Source organism: Genypterus blacodes, unplaced genomic scaffold (assembly GCF_046128005.1).
Source record: "Genypterus blacodes isolate CSIRO-AG114 ecotype Tasmania unplaced genomic scaffold, CSIRO-AGI_Gbla_v1 ptg000067l_1, whole genome shotgun sequence".
NCBI classification, from domain to species: Eukaryota; Metazoa; Chordata; class Actinopteri; order Ophidiiformes; family Ophidiidae; genus Genypterus; species Genypterus blacodes.
In genome coordinates this window covers 6,580,001-6,598,205 of record NW_027466879.1, presented here as the reverse complement: position 1 = coordinate 6,598,205, position 18,205 = coordinate 6,580,001, and the positions used below count along the sequence as shown (strand labels likewise).

Genomic DNA, 18,205 nt, shown 5'->3' with positions numbered 1-18,205 from the left:
GTTACAGAATGTATTGCACTAATGACCTCAGTGGAAGATGATGTAAACTTATTTTTCCTTATTTAGATTAAACAAGATGGAAAATTTGCATCTTCTGCAGAACACTGCACAGTGTATGATTTATCAAAGTCTATGCTCCATAGAGAGGCCACCAGTGTTTGTAATAACATAGTTTTGCCTGACATGTTCTTGCTGTTGTCAGGAGGGAACACATGGGCTGGATTGCAGAGAGAAATGCGACTGTGTCAACGCAGAAGGTTGTGATCCTGTCACTGGCTCCTGTCGCTGTCTGGCAGGATGGATGGGTGAGTGCTGCTGCCAAGGTTTGCAGCGGAAAAACAAGGAAACAAATTGTGCTTTTCACCTCATATTTAGTATTATATAGTAGAGAGTCTGTGTTGAACATTGTCAAAATGTCAACTTGAAGTTGTTGCCTGAAATACATTTAGTAAGACAAACCCATTGATCCTGAGTTTGGCTGAAAGCTTTAGATGTATCCTTTCCATAGCATGTTGAAAACGCTACGCAACACATGTGAATTTACTGGCCTACAAACCAGGCCTGACACGCCTGGCCAACCTCAACAGAGCAGGCCTTTCAAGAGGGGGCCTGAGAGAATGCCCCGTTTTCTCTCAGTGTACAGCAGTGATGCAGCAAGAGAGTGAAGAAGCACAGTGAAACATTACAATGCTTTACCAATAGCCTGGTATTAGTGTTGCCAAAACCCACAATTTTTTCTCAAACAAGTTGAAACCGACAGAAGTAATTGGCATCCACCATTGTTTATTCCATACTTAATAGAAGAGATTGATTTTGCAAATGAAAATGCTCACAACATATATACATTAACTAATTGTATTGTAGTGACATTTCAAGCAGACTAGTTTCACTCTTTAGTATCCCAGGTGTTTTCATTCTTAAAGTTCAGTCATTTAGCCTATTCAAATGGAGAACAGATCTCCCTGTGTTGTTTGTATTGTTGTGTGCGCCACCCTGAGAACAGGAAGAAGCTTTATTGGGTCAGATCACATGCGGCCCTTGCGACCCTCCGGTTCTCAAGCTGAGTCCCTATGAACTGAGCTACTGCCGCCCCCATGGACAATGGAAATAATTAGCAAATTATGCAGAGGCAAAGGCTAGCATCTCCAAGCAGCTTGATGTTTCTGTGACCACAGGATCTGATGTTATCACAACGTTTCAGGGAGTCAAAGAGGAAATCTGAGCCCACATTGAACAGAAGGATTGTTCTTATGGTGGAAAAAGAACCAAGGAAAACTTCTAAACAGATACAAGCTGACCTCCAAGATCAGTCGCTTTCTGACTGAAAGTTGGCTCCATGGAAACATAAAAAAGCTGACTGGAGTTTGTTAATGAATGGGTATCATTTTCCATATGAGTTTATCATGGGAGACAGCAGGTCAGACCACACACACACACACACCACAGCAGTATTCATCTGTGTCAGGCTTTTCATAATAAACATTAATAACTGTTGTGTTTGGGTGGTAACCTTGCATATTTAACTCCTAATTGTAAATCAGTAGACTTGTAATGAGCGATAATTGATTGAGAGCTGATGAATATGGAAAGTGAATTTTAATTCACTGCCAGAGGGGGAATTAGTAATGAAATGAGTTCAATATACAAATTGATTATTTGATCAGAGGTCAAACCAAAACTTGATAGTGACTACTTATGTTAAGTTTGAACAACAATCATCACATTTGTTCTGAAGGTAAGTTGTTTGTCTTGGGCTTTGGGTTAGTAGTTCTTTATTTCATTTTTATAGTTGGCATTGAACTTTCTGTGACCTCTGTCAGTCAGTCAGCCTACTGTACATTTTTCGGCAAAGTTGACAACAAGTAATCTCTTCTAATACTTCTTCTGAGCAGCATCATGGATCAGCAGATAACAGTGTCTCACCCCAAATTACACACAGTTTGATCCCCAGCAGGAAGTTTACATGTTTTTCAGCTTACTCGTGTTTTTCAACTCATTGCTGGTAGACTGGAGAACCTCAGAGTTCATGCATTATGCTCATAAAAAGGTATTTGAAAACAGTGAAGTACCTGTAACTTTGTCAAAACAGCAAAATAATCCGCTCGAGGGAAATTGAAACTTGGAACAGAGAATTTCAAGAATTTCACTGCATCTTTTTTTACGAGGTACCTTCCCTTACATTTACCAAGTGCTGTGAGTGTCCCACAATGTTGAGATAAATTGGGTCAGATGTATTAATATACGATTTGTGCCAATCTGACGTCGGGCCTTGTTTCAGTGGTGCTGTCATCAGGGAGTTGTAACTAGGTGTTCATTTTAAAACTTCTACATGCTCGCAAAACTTTGGGGCTGAGTGGAATAAGGGATTTACGTGTTGCCTTCTTTTGTTTCATATTCTTTCCCCAACTTCTCCTCTTCACTACCCCCCCCCCCCCTTCCCCCCCACCACCACCACACACACACCCTTGTTTTAACTATACAGCGTACAGTCTCAGATTTTCACCCAGTTTATAGCTCAGAGGTAGTTTATTGATTGAATTATAATGGCTGCCTGTGCCGCACTCTCATATTCTCTTACATTCCGTGTCAAAGGAAGTATCTAATGGGCTGTAGATGAACCAGACTAGAGAGAGAGCGAGAGAGAGAGAGGGAGAGAGAGTGTGGTCGAGTAGCTTAAAAATTAATGTAATGTGTGTCTCATAGGCCTGGCAGTCTCCAGTGTGTCCTCTGTGAGCAGTGAATGCTCTGATCCTTTCTGCAGCAGCTTTTGTGTAGACAAACTGACACACACACACACACACACATACATACACATATGCAAGACTGATGAAAGAGGGAGACACTTCACTAAATGAATAAAGGTCAAAGTGAGAATTTAGTTTTTGCCTTAATATATTTGTGCACATCAAATAATATTTAATCCCACAATGCAGTTTAGTGGCCGCAGCACGCACAATGTGTCAAGGAAAGGCTGAGACCTGTAGCAGTATAATTAATGTTAATGATTGGTGTGTTTACTACAGAATTGCTTAGAATTCTCCACATCTCTTTAATATTAGAAGAGCAATTTGGACAAAGAATTAGGCTAATTAGATTCACAGTGCAATCATTATTTATTTTCCCACCAAGTTAAAAAAGACCAATATGTACATCTGGCATATGAAGGTGTTGAATTTAATGAAAATAAACAAACTAAGAAACAGTCATCTATATGTATGGGTAGGGAATGTAATAGTAATTCAACAACAAGTCTGTAGGATATTTACCAATGTGACCGTCATCTGAACCCTCCCAATGTCTTACTGCTCCAACTTGCACATGGTAACTTGTGACATTCTTTAACTTTGTCCACACGTGAGAGACGTAAACAATCATAGTGACATCCACCCTGCAGGACAAAGGCTGAGCTCAGTGTTGTGTGTCACAGCTATGAAGTGACCGTATAAGTCCCTAAAAACAACCACGTTACAAGAATCATAGCACAGTGTTGTACATGTTTTTATCAATTTCCTCCACTTTTCAAACATCAGCTGGGACAAATCACTATCAGCTTGAGAAAGACCAGAGCGTTTGGGCGGTGCTGTGCTAAATTAAATCTTCTGTATCACCCTCACGGGCTTTATTTCCCCATTCATCACTTGCTGATGATGCATTACCTCTTACATATATAACACCTTTGTGTAGGTGGTCTGCTTCTCTCACCTTCTGCGGAGGGAAATGTAAGTGTCTTTCAAGGATCAGATGCAGGAGATAAGAGGATATGATCTTTAGTAAGCTCCCGTCCTTTGCAGTCAGTCCAGGTGTTTTCTGTCTGATGTTGGTTATGTCCCATATTTCTCAGGGATAGGGGCTGAATGAATGAGCTTCCTCCCTGCTTGTACCTGCTCTTCTCCTTGGTGTCATTTAAATGTGTGTGTGACAGGGAAATGAGTAGAGAGGAGTTTCAGAATGAAGAAGTGTGCTATCTTTGGCGCTTGTCTTTCTGTCACATCCCTCCTCTCTGCGCCCCTCCCCCACTCTCTTCCTCCATCCTGCTACCTCCAGCTCGGACTTACCCTCAAAATGCCTTTTACTAATGTTCTCTCTCTCACACACCACTTAAACGCAGGCAGCTTAAAACAAAGCATTTTGCTTTTGCACAGGCTAAAAAGTGTATGCATGTTTCCATTTGTATTGACCCATTTGTGTGTTTTCTGCAGGTGTCCACTGTGACAGTGTGTGTCAGGAGGGACACTGGGGGCCCAACTGCTCCTATAGCTGCACCTGTGAGAACGGAGGCTCCTGCTCCCCAGAGGATGGCACCTGTGTGTGCACTCCGGGGTACCGTGGCACTAACTGTCGACGAAGTAAGTTCACAGAGTACACACACACACACACATACACACACACACTTCAGCATGTAGCACTGTACTTTGATAACTAAGCAGCAGTCAATATAATTGTGCCCCCTGCTGTTTTCCACTGAAGCACAGATTTATTTTCACAAAAGTGACCCAGATTCCAGTTAGATTAGATCTGATTAGTTAGATTAGCAGGAGTGTTTTGTACATGCATCCTTCAAAATGTATGCATTGTTGTGTGTGTGTGTGTGTGTGTGTGTGTGTGCCAATTATAGTATCTTCATTTAGAAAAATCCTGTGGCGTGAGAGAAACAGCACAAGCTCGTCTCACCACTTAGTGTGACATCAGTTATTCCAAATTGAAGACCGAAGAAAGACGTTTGATAAGAAGGGCCAGTGGCGGAAGGAAGCTATCGTTTCCCGAGGGGAGAGAAACAATGCACAGAACACACACGTGTGCAGTATTCAAACAGTGAAGGCAGCGTGTAACAAGCTTTCATATATGCAAGGCTTGTAGATGAAGCTGAAATTGTAACGAAGTGAACCGTGAAGCCTGTGATTAAAAAGAGCCGACTGATCAGAGAGGTAATCACAAAAACAGGTGTGTGTGTCCTCTGCAGCGTGTTCCCCCGGCTTTTACAGCCACCGCTGCAGTCAGTCCTGTCCTCAGTGTATCCACAGTGACGGTGCCTGTCATCACGTCACCGGCCACTGCGAGTGTCTGCCCGGCTTCTCCGGCTCCCTCTGCAACCAAGGTCAGTCTGTCAGTGATGTGTTAGTAATGAGCGCTGTGTCAGTGTGTGTGTGTGTGTGAGGTTAAAGGTGCTGTAAGTGCCCATTGCAGATCTCTATTGTGTGCATGCAGCTTGAAGAGATGTAAAAGCTGAGTAATGATGTGAAGGGAAAAAAAAGAATCCTGAACCTAGAACTCTTTTCCCCTTTTTCATCTTTTTCTCGTCCCTCCTCAGTATTTTTCTCATGCTGCGTGATTTAGCTCCCCTGTCGGTCAACCAGGTGTTAATTCTCACACAAAGACGGTTAGCCTAAGGTTTGAAGCCAAGTGGATTTTTAAGAAGAGACAGAGAAGTGTGAAATATTCATCATCATTAAACATGAAGACGGCCTCAGTTATGCCCTGTCCCACATTAGCCATTCCGCTGGCCGCTGCATCTTTAAGCAGCCCCATAGATAACCGGGTGAGTCTAGATGAATTAGACGTCCACACGGGTGCTTTTAACTGCCTGAAGAGCCGGTAAAGGCCCCACTACTCGGCATACGAAGTAGATTTTTCTAGCTCGGAACGCAGCGATTCAAGCTCTCTGTGCGAGAACTCTGACGCGACCTTTGTCTTTTGACTTTGCCTCCACTTAAACCTCCTGCTGGCTGCGATTAGAGGAAATGTCACATGGCTAGACGCATAGGCTCCACTTCACTCATTCGTTTGGAATTTGTCGGAGCACAATTGCTAACCTGCCTACACTTGTCTGCAGACATTTGCCTTCTATAGCGGTTGACTATGAGAATTCTAGAGATATGAAATAAGCTTTAAATCTTGGCTACAAATCTCCTGGATGTTAGGGATCAGTGATCTGCAAACCACATGTAGCCAACCAATATTCAAAAGATCTCAAAAGCCAAGAGAAGAATAAAGGGTAAGAGTCTCTGTACTCTGTAGCAGGGTGCTCGCATCGTTTGAAGGATATGTTGGCTACACACACTTTGATAATGCTCTCATCTGGTTAACTGGGCAAAGGGTCTGTTGCATCTCCAAAGATATAAGTACAAACAAGTCTAAGACAAAAGGCTTCTCAACACTTTGTTCTCTTTTTCTTTCTTTCTGGCAGAAACGGTTCAAGATCATAAAAGGAAAACACTGAAATTGTTTTATGATTACACACCACTGATCTTGTGTTCTCTGAAGTCACCACTCTTAAACACCCTGAGGCTTCCATGCATGCACTTCCTGCCCCTTCTCCAGGCCTGGGTTCACAGAGGTCACACAGATGTGCCACAAATGTTTGAATCCAGACAATCTCGCTCATGAAGTTCTTGGAGAAAAAAAACGTGTGATAGAGCCACGCCAAATTACAAACATTTAGTTCAGCGTGCATTCACTATCTCTATTTTACAGCTGTTGTAAATATGCTCAACCATCCCACAGTGAACAAACCAAAGAGGCTTCTTATAACCATCATATTATGACACCAAGACACACACACACACGCACACACACACACACACACGTTATCAGGTATTATGAAACATTGAATTGTTTGATAAATTAAAAGATCATCACAAGGGAGCTAGTTAATATCTTGTGTTAATTAAGCTCATTAAACTCTCCTGTCTTGTTTAGATGTACAGTATCGGGCTGCGCTTTGATCTAAGTGTTGCAAGAACTTGCGTCGGCTTCATAAAAGCTAAAGACACTATGGCTCCTCGTGGATTCCATTCTTTCATTATAACACGACGCATGAATATTATACACAGAGATGTGAAATGTATTTAATGAAGATACTGATGTTTTATGTTCAAGAAAAGCAGGGAAATGCTTCTGAAAGTTCATGTTTATGCAATAGGGTGTAATGTATGTGTGCTATTCAACTCCTGCCTAAACATTAACATTAGAAAGAAATAGCACACATTCATAAAAATAAAAGGGAGCCGTAATGTTTTATGAAGCTGAATATAAGCACATACTGTATCATGATATATTATACAAAACCTTAACTCATTAAACATTTTAAAGTTCTATATCATGAGGTAAGGTCAAGTTAAAGGCCCCTTTTGCAATATTCATAACATTGTGCTGTTTAAAATGCAATGTGTCTCCTTCTCAGACTCACTTTTAGTGCTTAGCCAAAAAGATAAAACAGATATTATGTAGAGAAGCTTTAAAACATTCTTATAACTTCATTACCTCTCATTTTCCAGTTGAAACTGAGGACGGCCATGAAGTATTGTATAGAAAGGAAGTGATACGTCTTCATTTGTTAATTGGCAATAAGTACATTCACTAATGTACCTACGATTCAGTGAAACTTGGAAAGATCAAAACAGAAACATTACGTCCTTAAGCAACTGTTCACATACATTCCCCTAAAATGATGAAGTGGGCAAAGTGAAGTCATTTAGCAGAAAGCTTCTTGCTGCTCTCGTGTCTGTGTGTCAGCCTGGTTTCCCCTCATCACATTACAGTCTAAGCCATCAGCAGTGAGGATTCATTTCACTGTTTGTCATCTGTGCCTTTGTTTCAATCCAGGAATAATGTGTCAATAACTACATTCACATTAAATGAAAGTGTCCTGCATAGGATTTCAAAAACAGAAGCACAGGAGTTGAGATCAGTTTTTAGAGTTTGTATTTATTTATTATATATTATATATTATTCATTCACTTCAATGTTTTATTTATCACTTTTATTTCTCATAGTTGTGTTTCTTTGCTTTATCTATTTCACATTTCAAAGTCATCTTAAATACTTTGAAATAAATTCATTTTAAATGGTTAAACATTTGGAATAGATGTAACATAATTGCGTTTCAAAATACTATCGACTTCTACATTTCATCTTTAAAAACCAAAAGCCCGAGCCGAGCCCCTGTGTGAGGCGGCGGTCAAGGTCGCATCCCCAACAAACTTTGCGACCATTTGTTTGCGATCGTGACTCGGACCGGAACAATTTGCGTGTTTGCTTTTCAAAGAGCATCATCCATATTTTATGACCTGTATTATAACTGTGATTTGTGTCCGTTGACTTTTGTTTAATAATGGCTGAACTATAACAACCTCATTATAGCGTTATAATGGACTTGTGTGCGTGCGTTCCCACAGTGTGTCCCAGCGGCAAATACGGCAGAGGCTGTGCCGAGCTGTGTTCCTGCACAAACAACGGCACGTGCACTCCCATTGACGGCTCCTGTCAGTGTTACCCAGGGTGGATCGGGGACGACTGCTCCAAACGTATGTCACAACACACACACACACACGGTCTTTCTGTTCTTTCTTTCTCTCTCCTGTCAGCTTCACGTCTTTGCATTCTTAAGACAAACCAGTTTAAATTCATCTGATTTGCATGTTGTATCACCCTGGTGAGGCTGTGGTGACCGAGCACGGAGCAGAAGGAGACATCCTGAACAAACCTCAAGGCAAACGCTCCACCGCCTCTGGCATTAATCATCCACTGCACACTGAATACAGCAATCACAGTCACTCTATCACTTGTGTGTTGCGAGTGCTAATGAAGACAAAGACTGACCTGATGCCTGTCACCTCCGGCCCTCAGGCTGTTAACATTGTGTGTGTGTGTGTGAGAGAGACTACATTTTGGTGGTGGGAGAAGCACAACAAAGCAAAACACTTCAAACATGAGTCTCAGAGGCCTAAAGTAGTTCTCCTCTTGTGTGTAATGGTCTTGATGAGTTTGCAGCTCTTGTTCCTTTGCCCAGCCAAGCCTTCACATGAGGCAGTGGATCCTATTGTATGCATGGAGGTCACACAGAGATGATGAAGAGCAGTAATGCTGCATTTCTTGTTGTTTGCTCTGATACTTGACTATGAAAGGAGGCAGGAAAACAAATCACAAATATTCTGGTTATGTGTCAGTCAAACAAAAATGTTTAGAATTTTTGGTTGAATCATTAATGATTCACACACACAGTGCAAATGACATCAATACAGTGTGTGGGTTTGGTCATGAAAAACGTACCAGACTGTCCTGGCTTATCTTCACCCCTGGGTACTTCTACACTTCAGTATAATACTTCTTCTCATAAATATGGAGGTTACAGCACAGTATTTAAGTAGACGTGTGTAATTTTCTCCAAATACTCACTCTCTCTCTCTCCCTCTCCCTCTCCCCCTTCCCCTCTCTCCCCCTCTCTCCCTGTGTGTGTGTATTGACAGCGTGTACTCAGGGGTCTTGGGGTCCAGACTGCATCCATACGTGTAACTGTCACAATGGAGCCCAGTGCAGCGCCACAGATGGAGAGTGTAACTGCAGCCCAGGATGGACAGGACTCTACTGCACTCAACGTATGACACACACACACACACACACACACACACACACACACACACACACACACACACACACACACACAGAGCTGTGAGAGAACTTAATCAGGGGAATTAGCAAACGTGTCTGGTTCTGCTACTCTAATCTACACTCCCATCTAGTGGCACATAATGAAACTGCACCCTGAAATTGCTAATTTAAGGTGTTTTCCCTCTCCCAGTCAAAACATTCCTTCTTTCCTTCCATATACTCTTTTCTTTTGAGACGCAGAAACTGATTTTAGCGTCAGTACTGCTGAAGCCGTTCCAATACTGTGGACAACAGCAGCACAAGACTTGTACAACCCTGGTTGATTCAGAAGCTACATAGAACGATCCCCTTTAATGAGGACAAAACAGCCGTGCACATTAACGGCCGCTCAGCATCAATCAGCTGCAAATCTTTCAAATTAAGTTTTTGTGCACTGTTTTTACTTTTTGGATGTGTTTTCTGTTGTTTGGGCCTTTTGCTTCCCTACAGTTCTATTATAAATTCATTTGAATCTTGCTGAATTGCAAAATATGTTCTGTGGCCAAACAACAAAACATTTAGAAAGTATTTCCCCTCAGTGCAGATTCTGGGACCACAGATTACAGAGGAGATGATAGAAATGCTCATGCAAGCCTTCCTAAAATCAACATCTCATTTACAGAACTGAAAACCAAAGTTTCTATTTCATCTATTTACCTTCATTTCATATATTTACTTATTTAAAAAATCAAACAAGAAGCAGGGGAGTAACAGGCAGGTATTTATTCCTTCTCTCTCGTGCCCGTGTCCTATAATGCTGTGACAGTTTCATGTTACATTTTCAGGCCCGATCAGCTAGAGGGAGCCACTGGTGTGTGTGTGTGTGCTTCTTATTTGTTCTCTTCACAAATAATGTAAGGTGATGTCAAACCAGCTCCATGGGGGGCTGAGAGCCTGCAGTGTATCAGTCCAGCCTCTGTGTCACCCAGTGTAGGATATGTAAGGAAATGTAAGGTATGGAGTAGTAGAGCTGTGTGTCGCTCTGCAGGCTGCTCTATGGGTTTCTACGGCGCCCAGTGTGCTGAAGTGTGTCGCTGTCAGAACGGAGCGGACTGTGACCACATCACTGGAGAGTGTTCCTGCAGGACGGGCTTCATCGGGCCCAGCTGTGAGCTCAGTAAGTGGTTCCATACTTTATACTCACTGTGAGAGTTACAGAGTTTAACCAGTGGGGGTGGGGAGATGAGCCGTTACCACATTGTTACAATATAATGATACCAGTTTAGTGGGAGTCATGATTCTTTTGATTGTTCTTCATCATAAAGTGCAGTTTACCAGAGAGAACACTGTTTGTTTTTTTTACACATTTCTTGATAAACTGGATCTGCAGATTTTGATATACATCTGTGGTTTATGACAAATAAAAAAAACTACAATAAATGTAAACACACCAACCCTCTGCTCCCCTGTCCAGAGTGTCCTGCGGGGACGTTTGGTTACGGCTGCCAGCAGCTGTGTGAGTGTATGAACAACGCCACATGTGACTACGTGACAGGAACCTGCTACTGCAGCATCGGGTTCAAAGGGATCCGCTGTGACCAAGGTGAGAACAGGAGTGAGAACAGGAGTTAGATCCATCAGCCTCACATTTGTTTGTTGTTGACATTGAATGGACAAAATGATCAATGGAATTTCTCTTTTCTCCTCAGCGGCTCTGATGATGGAGGAGCTGAACCCGTACACTAAGATCAGCCCGGCCCTGGCCTCAGAGCGACAGTCCACAGGCGCCGTCCTGGGCATCATCTTCCTCCTGCTGCTCATCATGGCCATGCTGGGTCTGGTGTTCTGGTTCCGCTATCGGCAGAGAGAGAAAGGACACCCGGTGCCCAGCGTGACTTACACCCCCGCCCTGCACATCAACTCCACTGATTACACACTCTCAGGTACCAGGCATCTGTGTGTTTGCTGCTTTGAACGCAGCCCAAACATACTGGATTCTATATTTTCATATTATATGCCTTTATTCCACTGCTCCATAGATTTAAACTAATTCAATTAATTCTCTCCAAATCAATAATTTGATCAACTGAAGGACTTTATTGTATCACATATCTCTGATACAAAGATCATGGAGGGAGAGTGAGAGTTTGGAGCTGCGGTCTGAAAGAGGCCCAGACCAAACTAACTTTCTCTCATTTTGTCAGTTTCTCTTCCCAACGTCAGGGGGAAATGTTTTTAATGTTTCCCTGATGTGTTGATGTTATTCCTCACATCTCCTCCGGGTACACACACATCCTTATTCCTCCCTCAGTGAGACTCTAAGCTATGTGTTTGTGAAAGGGAGTGGCTGTGTAACTCTCAGGCCTCCACCACCTCAACAGGAATATGCAGACGTGTAGAAATGAATGAAGGAAACCTCTTCCTCCTCCAGGTTCAAGCGTTCAAGAGAATCACTTCATTTTGATTTGCTGCTTTGTATAAACACGTGATCCATTTCACAGGTGCACCGCAAGTGTATGCAAATGCCCGTGCATTAGCCTGTGCCGGCTGCTGCGTGCGCGCGTGTGTGTGTGGGTGGGGTGTGGTGATGCGTGTGTGTGTGTCTGTGTCACTGCACTGCACTGCTGCTGTGTGGTGACAGCAGTGCGGCACTGCACAGGCCTCCTCTCCTCCACAGACTCCTCTCCCAGTAACAGCGCTGTAGGCCGCTGCTTCTCCAACCCCAGCTACCACACGCTGGGGCCGTGCTCCTACGCCGCTCACTACGCCAAGCCCTGCAAGAGACCCGCCGCCAAGGTGAGACGCAAGCCTCAGACCTCAAGCCTCAAGCCTAGAGAGGACACGTTCTGATTTGTGTCCAAGTGTCAAAACAAAAGGTTGAGGACAAAACCCACAAATCCTCAATTGACCCAGACCTTCTCTTACATGTTTACATCAACATACACACCTGGTTACACACTCCCACTCTTGAAAGTCCTACTCTACAGTTTAAAACAGTGTATCTTACATTAATATTATTTGTGATGCAACTGATTTCTTTAGGATTTCCATTTTTCCTAATATTAAAGTTCTATCATCCATTTACACATTTCTCTAAACCATTGATGCTTTTAATGAGTTTGGTCCTGAGATGTGAATGCTTTCTGTGTGTTCTGTGTTCCCCAGATGAAGAAGAAGCGATACAGGAACAGCGCTCCAGACTGGGGGGCGTACTGCAACCTCAGTGAGCTGGGTCAGGACGGATTCATGTCTTTGGTTTACAAACTAATTCCTGCATGGCTTCACTCACTCTGTCGTTTTTAAAGATTCACAGTCTTCTCTTTTATAATTCTACTAAACCTTTCAGGCGTGTTCATCTGTGGTTTCCCTGTGCAGGTGTTTACTGCCTGGACCGGCGGTACAGCTATCATGTGGACCCACGCTACAGAGGTACACTGAGAGGTGACATCACCACCTCTGACTCTCGCTTGAACCACTTCCCTCAGCCAATCACTGCCTCTCTTGCATTATTGAGCCTCAATCCTTCTGTTCTGTCACACTGTTCCCCGTGTTGAAACTCATGTGCTGGGGTCTGGACGGCTGCATGTTTTGTCGTGGAGCCGCGCTGAAGAAGAGCGGAAGCGTTCAGGTCACACACATCCAAGGTTGCTCAGCTTGTTTCTCAGGACAGGACAGGATTTGTATTTCATTTGAATGAGGCTGTGGCAGCCGCCTGAGCTCACTGCTGTGTGTTTGTGTGTCTGCAGGCCCACAGTGTGACTCCTCTCCTCTGTGTTCTTCCTCCTGCTTTGACCCCTTCACTCCCCACTCACACAGGGACATCACTCCCTCACCAGAATGGAATGTTGTGTATTTCCTCATCACTTTGTTTTTCCTTCCTAATGCAGTTTCACAGATGTACATTCTTTCCTGGAACAATTGCTTTGAATCATTACAGATGGTTCTTTAGCATGAAGCTTTGGTGTCCGGAGGTGGAAAGTGAACCTGTTTCATCAAAGCAGAGTCTAAATGACAGAGGAATGATCTTCTGTGTGTCCTTTCTCCTCTCAGACTACATGAAGGGTTCCCTGTCCAGCACCTGCTCCATCAACAGCGAAAACCCCTACGCCACCATCAACGACCAGCCCGGCGTGGTGTGTAAACACTCGGAGAGCAGTTACGTGGAGATGAAGTCACCGGCTCACCACGAGCACTCGGCACACTGCCGCTCCGCCGCCGTCCTAACTACGACCGCCGCCGCTGCCGCCGCCGCCTCCGGCAGCACCAAGAACGTCTATGATATAGGTACAGAGGAGAGGAGGGGTGGAAATGTGCGGCGGTAAAGTGGAGGCAATGTTTGGAGCGTTGTGAGGAGGTTTATTCATTGATTTTCCCTTTTCTCTCACTCAGAGCCGACCATCAGCATCCTGCAGGGCTCCGGCACCATGGTTGTCCCTAGTTACCCTCAGAACCCCTACGACCTGCCCAGGAACAGCCACATCCCCAGCCACTACGACGTGCTGCCCATGCGCCCCAGCCCCTCGCACAGTCACAGCCTCATCCTGCACAGCCACAGCCCGTCGCTGCCCGGAAGCCCCGCCAGCTCGCTGCTTTAGGGACGAGGGGAGGGGAGGGGCGGAGCTACAGCCAGGCCGAACAAATGTGAACAAAACATGTCAAGAATTTTTTTATCTATTTTGTGTGTGTGTGTGTGTGTGTGTGTGTGTGTGTGTGTGTGTGTGTGTGTGTGGCAGTGAAGAGGTTTGACGTGGGTTCGACTGCTGTTTGATATCTCATCCCTGTATTATAGGTAAACTCTTTCAATGCTTCGTATTTGTGCTGTATTGTAAATTCCCCACGTCAAGCTAAATGTCAGTAGAGGGAATCTACTTTACGTTGACGCACACGTGAACACACGGAAGTCTGTGTTTTTGTGAGCGCAGCCTCTTTGACTCGCTTCCAGCTCAGACGGATGAAAAGCGAAAGGACGTCACAATAACACAAATCCAAAGTTGTGATTCAGCCCAGACGTTTCAAACCCATTGTGAGGGAGCTGAAGAAGAGGACATGAAGAAGAGGACATGTGCCAAAGAGAGGAAGAAGAAGGGGGGGGGATCACAGACAATTGCGGCAAAAAAGACTTTTAATATTCTAATATTCTGGAAGAAAACAATGTGAAGATTTACCAAACTACTACAATGCATCTAAACACCCAGCAGGTCAGAGCTGTGCCGCCTGGACGGTTCTGCTATTTTTACACGTTTCTTATCTGGTGTACATATTTAGATCCTTACCGGGTCCAAATGTAAGTCTTTTTGTACGTCCTGTAGAAGAAGTGATGTAATGGATGTACGCCTTTACCTTACACTCGTGATAATTGTGGCTTTTCTGCAGCGTGGATCTTAATACTCATGCATGCCAACGATGATTGGAGATAGAATAGCAAACCCTTACACTCTCTGAAGGAGATTTCATTATCGGCATCTGACTAGTTCAACATGGGAAAGGCTCCAAACCGGTCCTATTCCAACATTAACTGAAAGGAGACACTTTCGCTCTGCTTTTTGTTCTTTTCCCTTATTTTCTAAGTGTAATATAGTGTTGCACATTGTCAAAGTGTCAGACCGGGAGATGAACGCAGAGAGAAATGTATCTGATAATTCAAACCCACAGGTCCTAAACTGCCCTGAATGCTTTGTTTGTTGATTTTGTTTTGTTTCCATCTGGTTTAGTAGGAACTTCTTCACCAAACAGATCACAGAAAGCTTCTATAAACATGCAGAAACTTTAACTTCAAAGCCTCCAAATCTGTTTCCATCACCGTTTTACAACTTTGGTCCATGGCTAAACAGCAATAACCTCGGACATTGTTGACAATCCCATGTAAACCTCTTACTTTCCATGCGTTGACCCCATTTGCTTTTATGTCCTCTGTCGTCTTGCTTGCACGTCTTTTGTTTACCGCTTGTCCAAAGTTGAACCTAGATGTATCCGGCGCTCCTGGTTGGTTTCTCCCTCGTCAATAAAGTTGTGGTAGCTCAGGGCGGTGGTGTCATCATGGTGTCCTGCTGGTCACTCGATGGTGTAGGAGATGTTTACCAGTTATGAACTTAACGCGGTTGAAGCTTGGTGAAGAAGGTCGGACGTAATCCAGGGGAGAACGCATCGGATAGAGGTACGGGTTGGACTGATGGTGGCGCTGCTGTAACTTTGTAACCTTTATTCATAGAATCGATATTCCTTCTCTCCTGGATGTTATTTCCCTCCCTTCGTCAAACCCTTTGACGTATCTGGACAAAGGTTTGGTGATGTATCAGTGTGTGATCGTGGTCTCATGTAGTTCATACCCACATTAACGGGCATACATCTTATGAGCAGCCCTGCCAATCATCATGTAGTCTGCACCTAAAAGGGAAGAGGTTTCATATTGAACTCTCTTGTGCTTGTTGCAGAAGTCGCAAGCATGAGAGTCTAAACTAACTTCATTATACTGCTGTTATGTGAAATATGTGAAATGTTAACTGTTGTCTTGTTTAGGTTCAAATTCAAACTTCTTCTGTAGGAAAGGAGGTCCGAACAATGACTGACAGCTTCTAAACAATCCATACACTACATCAAATAAAGGTTTATGACTGGTGCGCTTTATTAAGATGAACTGATAACTTAAGATATAGACAAAATTGTACAATTTATCAATCTGTACAAACATAAAATCATTCATTTGGACTCCCCCCTCACATTGAACTCTCCAGATTCATTGAAATGATGTCTTGCACGTTTCCACTGGAATTACAGTCAGTTGTAGTATTTCAATATAGTTTTAAAAAAAAGGAAAATAAATCATACTCCTTAAAAAACAAAACACGCACACACACGCCTACACACACACCCATACACACGGAACAATGGAGGTACGTGAAATAAGATCGGAAATCATTGTTCAGAAGAAAGGAATCACTTGGACACAGACTGTCAGAGTGTCTGGAGACGCTCGGCTGGCAGCGCCGTCTGTTCAAACAAACGCCATTGGCACTGCCAGCCAGGCTCAAACACACTCCAGAGCCGTACACACACACACACGCACGCACACACACCAAGCTCAGGCATCGTTTATGTATGTCCGCCTAACACCGTCACACACCGACACGGCTATAACCTGGAAACTCAACAGAACACACACACTCTTGAGTATTAGCAAGTAGGTTAGCGAGGCATCTATGACGTAATGGACTGGACAGGTCACAAGAATGTTCAGTGTGTTTATCCAAGCTGTAGCCTGCAGACTCCAAAACCCTTAAGCGCAATGACAATGTCGGCTACATAAGGCATCACAACATGGAGCTGCACAGAAAGCCATGCATTGTGTAGCAGTCGGAGGCAGCTCGGTGTATTTAGGCTTTATGTGAGGGGGTGACGCGGAAAAAACACAGCTGCCCGTCTTCTCGTGAAGCCGTGAGACAGTGAGGATGAGGAGGATGAGGAGGAGGCGTTGTTGTGGACAGGTATGGAGGGTGAGAGAGGCACTGCGAGAAAAGGAGCGGGTGAGGCCGAATCCTAAAGTTCCTTTCCTTAACTCCTTCGCGCGTTCGGCCCTGCTTTGAACTCGTCACCATAGAAACGTCACCATGAAACAGGATTTAAGGAAAGTACTTTGGGAAGTGAGCCGGAGCGTAACGTGCTGCGTTCTGCGGTGCTCAACACAACAAGAGCTCAGATTGTTGTTGTTGTTTTGGAGTAGTGTCAGCAGCGTTGCCACCGTCCTAACACACCGCCACAAATAATCTGTGTGCGGCAACAAAGTGGAATCCGAGATGAGGAAGCAAATTGAAGAGGATCAGTGCAAGATTGAGAGTTTCGTGCTCGTGGAAAACAAAGTAAAGTCAAAGATATTTCCTCAAGTGCAGTTCTAACATTAGTGCTGTGGCTACATGCGAGAATTATCATCTAATATTTAGTGTTTGTGACGTCACTAACTCCATTTAAGCCTTTTCTTTCCTTCATTAGCTTCAGAGTTTAGCCCACCTAAAAAAAAAAACCTTTTAACAGCTCTGTGCTATTTTTCTGCATAGTTGCGTTCACGTACACAGCATGTATGTTTACAATCTAGCTAGCATGTATGCGTACTGTTTCCTTGTGTCGGCGCCGGAGTCCTAACAGGCCAAAAGGGTTTCAAATAGAAAATCTTTCTCGGCGTTCCCGTGGCGACGACACTGCCCCCCGTGTTCTACCACACACACACACAAACAAACACGCGCACAGATAAAATGGGACAGACATTTGTTTTCAGTGAGGAATGTACAGGAGCTTTCGTCGGCATGGTGACAGCCTGAATCTCCATCCCCTAGTTCCGGATCGAGCCGCTTCACCGTTAGAAAAACATGCAGCACAGCACAGCGTCCTCTTATTAAAGAAAACAAAACAAAAACATGCCAAGCCGATCTGAACTGGTCGCACGCTGGACACACACACAGGCTGATGAAGCTGCTATAACGCTTACACATGCAAGCTCACCCCCTCCCCTCCCTCCCCTCATATATAATCAAGCGGTCGGGATCACACTGCTCTGCTGCGCTCCATACATCCAAAAAACAGTACATTGCACTAAAGAGGAGAGGGGGGAGAAGGAGGGAGGGGGAGAAGGGGGCGGGGCCTAAAAATGAGGAGAGGAGGAGTTTGTATAGAGGAATAAACATCAGAGCAACTTCAATGTGCTTTAAATTTATATATACCTAGTAGTAAATATATGATACAATACAGCAAAAAGATCATTAAAAAAAACATGGAGGAGAAAAATCAACAAGGGCACAAAATGGAAGAGAAGGAAGAGGAGAAAAAAAAAACAACAAAACAAAAACAATCA

General features: G+C 43.9%; 2 protein-coding genes across 2 annotated transcripts in view; one reads left to right on the top strand and one right to left on the bottom strand.

The window, feature by feature from the left end:
• The window catches only part of LOC143004575 (multiple epidermal growth factor-like domains protein 11), a 60,777-nt gene extending 46,816 nt beyond the window's left edge, over positions 1-13,961 (top strand). The window contains exons 12-24 of the mRNA XM_076155575.1: positions 203-305; positions 4,200-4,346; positions 4,961-5,095; positions 8,175-8,303; positions 9,246-9,374; positions 10,415-10,543; positions 10,841-10,969; positions 11,076-11,309; positions 12,008-12,162; positions 12,532-12,598; positions 12,742-12,795; positions 13,417-13,650; positions 13,756-13,961. Coding sequence (XP_076011690.1) covers positions 203-305; positions 4,200-4,346; positions 4,961-5,095; positions 8,175-8,303; positions 9,246-9,374; positions 10,415-10,543; positions 10,841-10,969; positions 11,076-11,309; positions 12,008-12,162; positions 12,532-12,598; positions 12,742-12,795; positions 13,417-13,650; positions 13,756-13,961 — 1,851 coding nt within the window. The remainder of the gene's footprint in view (positions 1-202; positions 306-4,199; positions 4,347-4,960; positions 5,096-8,174; positions 8,304-9,245; positions 9,375-10,414; positions 10,544-10,840; positions 10,970-11,075; positions 11,310-12,007; positions 12,163-12,531; positions 12,599-12,741; positions 12,796-13,416; positions 13,651-13,755) is intronic.
• Positions 13,962-15,964: 2,003 nt separating this feature from the next.
• The window catches only part of rab11a (RAB11a, member RAS oncogene family), a 6,677-nt gene continuing 4,436 nt past the window's right edge, over positions 15,965-18,205 (bottom strand). Inside the window, exon 5 of the mRNA XM_076155577.1 lies at positions 15,965-18,205. This exon is cut by the window's right edge and continues 529 nt beyond it. The gene's annotated coding sequence lies outside the window, so the exon portion shown is untranslated.